Source organism: Rosa chinensis, chromosome 7, assembly GCF_002994745.2.
Source record: "Rosa chinensis cultivar Old Blush chromosome 7, RchiOBHm-V2, whole genome shotgun sequence".
In the NCBI taxonomy this organism is placed as follows: Eukaryota; Viridiplantae; Streptophyta; class Magnoliopsida; order Rosales; family Rosaceae; genus Rosa; species Rosa chinensis.
The window spans coordinates 50840584-50846861 of NC_037094.1; the positions used below are offsets into that span (position 1 = coordinate 50840584).

Here is a 6278-nt window from a genome sequence, read left to right on the forward strand (position 1 = left end):
GCAATAGTAGAATTGTCCATAACGAGTCATTTTTGTGCTTATTTGAATAAATCCAAGCCACTCATGAATGCAAAGTGGTTATCAAATAATATTGTATAACTACTCAACTTTTATATTAAAAAAATTTCAGTAAGCGTTCCAATTTCTCCACTATGCAACAGATATCGGAGGTGCCAAAGCAATGAGCGACGATGCACTTATCATCACCAAACAAAAGAACTGAGCAGGTAATCTTCAGAAATGAGCTAAATGTTCATTTTCAAAAATATGCAAGCTAATGCATCGAATAATGAGCAAAGCATAAAAATCAAATCCCTATGTAGTTCACTACTATCAAGAAAAACCATATGTCATGCACTTGCCAATTTCAAGCGAGGAACAATATTCATGGACTGGAGTTCTTGGATCAAGAGCTTGCAAGCATATGGAAGCTTCATGGTAGCCATAACATCTCCATTTCTACAGTTGCTGCACATTGAGGATTTCCGCTTATGATCATAATAGCCGAGCAAACCACACTCTCTGCAGACATGAATTTCAAAAGGATCACTAGCGAGCATTAGGCGCTCATATGCCAACATACTTGCACCATAACCAACCAGACAGTCACGCTCCATTTCACCTATTCGCAGTCCTCCATTACGAGCCTTTCCCTCTGTAGGTTGCCTAGTTAGTTGAGCTTTAGGACCACTACCTCGTGCATGCATTTTGTCTATGACCATATGTTTCAACCTCTGGTAGTAGATTGGCCCCATGAAAATATATGCTTGTAATGGGCAACCTGTAAGTCCTGAGTAAAGAAAGTCCTTGCCATCATAGCTGAATCCCATCTTCACAAGCGTTTCAGTTATGGATTCAACCTTGTCTGCATGACCACTTGGTTCACCAAAGGCACTGCCATAGTGAAATCTGCCACATGAAACTCCTGCTTTACTCCCAAGAAGCTCTATCATCTTGCCTACAGTCATCCGACTTGGAAATCCATGAGGGTTCATAATTAGGTCAGGGCAAATGCCACGTTCAGAAAATGGGAAATCTTCCTGTTGGACAATGGTACCACAGACACCTTTCTGCCCATGTCTGCTACTGAATTTGTCACCAACCTCTGGTCTACGAGTATGGCGAACTAAGAATTTGCACTGCAAATTATTATACTTGTCAGGATACATAGAGACTTTATCCAGCACGTAAGACTCCCCTTCAGGTCCTTTGTATTTCAAGGGTGCAGGCCTATGTCCTGACTTGTTTGTACTTGGGACCTGTTTGTTCAGAAGGATTTCATCTGGTGCAATAATCTCTCCAGGTAAAGCAATTCCATCATCATCAAGCACCCGCATTTTGTCATTATAATATTTTCCATCTGTATCAGGCCTGGCTATTATGTCTTGTTTGACGACTTCAGTCCCTCGAGTTTTATAAGTTTTGATGCCATCGCTGAATCTTTTCATATATATAGAACGACCAAACCCACGATCCAGAGATGACTTGTTCATCACTATTGCGTCCTCTATGTCATAGCCGCTATAACTCATCACAGCCACAGTTGCATTCTGCCCAGCTCCAAGTTTATCATACCCCACCAGCTCAATTGTCTTGGTAGTCAATAATGGCCTTTGAGGATACACCAGTAGGTAGAGAAGCGTGTCCATCCGACGCAGCTGGTTATAGGCAATATTCCCCATTGCTTGTTTTCCCATAGCACATTGGTAAGTATTTCTAGGTGACTGGTTGTGATGAGGATACGGAATAAGCCCAGCAATAACACCTAAAATGCCTAAAGGCTCTATTTCTATATGAGTTGTTTCTGCTGTTGTCTGATTTTCGTACAGAGCAATCAAAGCATTGTTCTGCTCATTGACATCAAGATACTCAATCAAACCGTCATTCAAAAAATCATCAAAAGTCCGGTAGCCAGCCTTCAACTCCTCCATGTGATGTCCTTTCACCCTTGAGATCCCCTTGTCAGCAATAATTAGCGGACGGCAAACTCGACCACCATCAGAAGCAATTTGAACACAACTCTGCTTCTCATTGACAAAGACACTTACAAACTGCCCAATTTTTCCAGCTCTACGCAACTTTCTCATTGCAGTGGCAAACCTCTGTGGCTTTCTATGCACTCCGAGGATGTTTCCATTAAATAGAACCAGAAAAGAATTCTGCGAGTGTAGCTCCTCTGCTGATAGTTGTTCTAAGTCTTCAACACCCAAAGAGTAGCACAGAGAAATCAATGGACCATCCACTTCATCCGTTGTGACATGAGCCAGCAGGGCCAAGTTCTTCACCAGTCCAATATCTTGACCTTCGGGAGTGTCACAAGGACAAAGCATTCCCCACTGACTAGGTTGCAAGGCTCTAGGTCCACTTACTTTCGCCGACTTTTCAACTTGCGGCTTTGTTTTGGTCATTGAGCCCAGAGCTCCTATAAAGGATAGCCTAGTTAGCACCTGAGTCACCCCTGACTTTTTCATCCTGAACCGGTCGATAATAAAGTTTCCGGTAGACAGGGCTCTTTCCAGTCCTTCTGATATACGCGGTTTCTGTATGAGAGAGAGCAAGGCCAAACCCCTCCCAGGCTTTGCCTTTGGTAACATTTTAGTGTCTAATTCTTTCCTAGCTGACTCGATCATTGTCTTGAACTGATCCTCAAACAGGAGAGAAATCAATTGTCCAGATAACTCGAACCGCTTGTTGCCAACATAATCAGTGTCATCCACTGCACCCTTGTTCAAAACTGAATCCATCATGCGTCTCAACATGACACCAACATACATGCATTTCAGACGAAAATTTCCCCGCGTCACCGCAACATTAGCAAGAAGCACATCTGCAAGAACTGAGATAACTCTACCATGAGTACCATCCTTCTCACGCTTCTTTGCAAGCTTTCCTTCCAGGTACACCAATGCTTGCTCCTTGTTGTATATCTCCACCTTTGCACATTCCTCAATAGATGGCAAAAGCAATGCACCATACCGCGGATCTCTCCCAAGCATCTGCACAACTTCCTGATCACTCTGCATCCCCATAGCCTTCATCAGCACCATAATCGGAACCTTTTTCTCAAACGCATTGATCAGCAAAGAAACCGTCTTCTTACTCTTATCAAACTCAATCACAGTCTTGCTCTTCATTTTCTCGGTGCTGCTAGTCACAGAAGCAGTCACATTCCCCTTCTTGTCCTTGCCTATAATAATCCTGTTCTTCGAAAGCTGCTCCTGAATCAACAGCACCCTCTCACTCCCTTTAATCACAAAATAGCCTCCCGGATCAAGCGGACACTCCCCGAGCTTCGCAAGCTCCGAGTCGCTCTTTCCAGCTAAAATGCACTTGCAACTCCTTAACATTATCGGCATTGTGCAAATCGTGACACCAGCTTTCCGTCTCGGTGTCAGATCATGTGCCCCCTCAACATACTCCACATTCACTTTCACCGGAGCCGAATACGTCATGTCGGATAATCGACATGTGTGTGGAGCAATTTTATCAGTGACACCGTCCCTGGTCACGGAGGCCTCGCCAATCTCTACATTAAAGAACTTGATGTAAATTCTGGGATCAACTGCGGACACAATGCGGTCATTGGCGCGCACGATTCTCTTGATTCCGGTGTTGACGAAGTAGTTGAAGGAGTCCAGATGTTCCCTGACGATCCCTCTGACCTTGAGAAGCTCCGGCAGCAGAGCAAATTTGTCGGTTGCGGATTTGATCGGCGCCGCCAGGAATTGCTTATCGATGGCCGCGCCGGGGTTAGGGTCCAGCAGTGACTTGACCGGCACGCCCATGGCTGATATCTAGGGTTTCTAAAATACAAATTAAAAATCAATTATCAAAACCAACCTCGAAAATTCGATCATCAATAGCAAACAAAAGCCACATGTTATAAAATACCTGACTGAACTTTCAAACTGGGGTGCGATGCTCGGTTCCGATGGCCGAGGTCGGCGGCACTCGGAGCTGAGCAAGGTGGCGGAGCCGTCAAGATTGGAGAAGATGTGCAGAACCAACAAAGCAGGAGTTGCTTTAGTGATGGGCAGTTGCAGTTTCAGTGTGTACAGTCGGTGGTTCGACTCTCCTTGTTTGAAGAAAGAAGACGGCGCTGGGTTTAAGGGTTTTTTTTGGTCATATGGGTTTAAGGGTTTTATTGTGGGAATATTTGGGCCCATATTTATAGGCCTCTACTTACCCTTTTTGGTGAAACAGATTTTGACCCCTTTTATGTGAGTATGCATCAATCTCATGTTTGGAATTTGGCGGAAATACGTTGATGATATACTATATTTTGGCTTTGATGTCGTGTGTGTGTGTGATCTAGGCTCTAATATTGTTATCTGGCTCTAATATCGGGGTTTCTGCTTTGGTCTGGTATTATTGTTTCATCTATGGCTTTGTCCATGTTACAATATCTTAGGTTAAATTTGTGGTCTTGATACGTAGTTTTGGTTTCGCTATTCTATAGCTTTGTGGTCCATACAATTGAAAACAATATATATTGTAGGGAACGAGTGAAGGACCCTCTACTAGGTTAAGTGGACAATTAACAAGTATTGGAAGTCTAGAAAGAGCAAGTGTCCCTTGCATTTCTAAACTGTCTTTTCTATTGGAATACCTTTGATTTTTGTTTTGAGATATGCTTTTGAAATCTGTTTGTATTCCAAGGGAAAACCAGAGGACAATCAATTAGAGAAACAGACCCATTAGCAACTTCAAAATAGAGGAAGAGAATCAAGAGATCAGTCCTGAAGTTCGGCTAGAGGAAGAGTAAGCAACTAATTTTAGGTAATGTTAAATTGATAATTTTCGTCATTAAAATTTTTTTTTATAATTTTCGTTTGGGATTTTTGACAATATGTTTTCAGGGAAGAGGGTTATCTGCAGCCTCAACTACAGGAAGAGTGTCATCTAAAGGCTCAGCTAGAGGAAGAGGGCAATCTCTAGCTTCAACTATAGGAAGGGGGCAATTTAGCTAGGACTTCAACAAGAGGAAGAGAACAATCTGGATCTTCCATTAGGAGGAGAGTGCATGCTGTAAGTATCGAAAATACTTTAGGGATTCGGCTCCTCTAAAGTGCAAACTCTCTACAGTTATAAAAGTTCGTCAAATCTTGATCCTCTAAGTAATCTAATGATTTAGAAAGCCACCACTTCATTATAATTGGGTATTTTAGAAATTTTATCTAATTTGAGGTTAATAGTGAGACTAACGGCAAAAAAAAAAAAAAAAAAAAAAAAGTTCCTTTCCCAGATCAGATCATAAACTGTGGGAAGAAAAGAAAAGGGTCTTTCTAAATGTACCAAGCAAATATCTAAGTACACCGAGCAAACTTTTTACATCCGAGTAATTTATAAAATCTCTAACTACACCCAGCAAGTTTTCCTATAATACCATTTTCTTTAATTATACCTAGCAAAGCACATATACCCAGCAAAAAACTCATACACCCAGCAAAATTCATTCACATTGAAGAAGAATACCAAACACCCAAAGACTTCTTGGTTCTGAGATGAAGAACACCAAACTTTGTAAATTTCTTAGATGATCAGACAACGAGATCCTGCAATGCATTATGGTCTTCTCAAATTCTTGCTCATCATGTTCATATAGAAGAGGAAGCCCACACTTGATCACCCTTAAGCCTGGGCAGTCACTTCCAATTGAAACTTGTAGGTCGATGCACTCATTCGATGATCCAAAATCAACGACCTTCGTGGTATGTAGGAAACCCATATGAATCCTTCTACATGCAGCCATTTGAATTCTTCGTTGGTGGTCATTAATTTATAGGCTTGGAAAGAAAATATTTCTGGTTACTTTCGGTACCGTTATGAATTATGAATGCAAATCATCATAGATAGGACTAAAACAGTCTAAATCATTCATACATTTACCAACAAATAATTAAATAGTTTATAATTAGTTGGAAATCATGGGTGTAGGAATGGAAAAGGCCCAGACTGCCTATATTAATTAGTTTCCAAATAACATGTAAGGTGCAGAGGAATGTCAGGATTGAAATTATTATCAAGATTGGTAGTTGAATGGTGGTGCACGGAAAAGAATGCACATTTAACCAATCCTATCCAATTAGTACTCTTCCTGTATAGATGTGGTGGTAACGGGAGTTTTACCGAGGGACCATTGCTATGATGCCCGAACCACTCTACAATATCATCTGCAGGCGAAGCGGGAATTACATGTTGAGGGACAACTTTGTCAATATCATGTATATTAAATCTAAGATGAAGCAACTATAATGAAAAGTGATATTTGGGTTCAA

General features: G+C 41.6%; 1 protein-coding gene across 1 annotated transcript; it reads right to left on the reverse strand.

Moving 5' to 3' along the window:
- On the reverse strand, positions 1-4147 carry LOC112175341 (DNA-directed RNA polymerase III subunit 2). Its single transcript, XM_024313013.2, has 2 exons — positions 3892-4147; positions 1-3803 (listed from the first exon to the last, which is right to left on the reverse strand). Exon 2 carries the CDS (start codon positions 3783-3785, stop codon positions 351-353), a length of 3435 nt encoding a protein of 1144 aa, XP_024168781.1. The 5' UTR covers positions 3786-3803; positions 3892-4147; the 3' UTR covers positions 1-350.
- Between the last annotated feature and the right edge of the window lie 2131 nt (positions 4148-6278).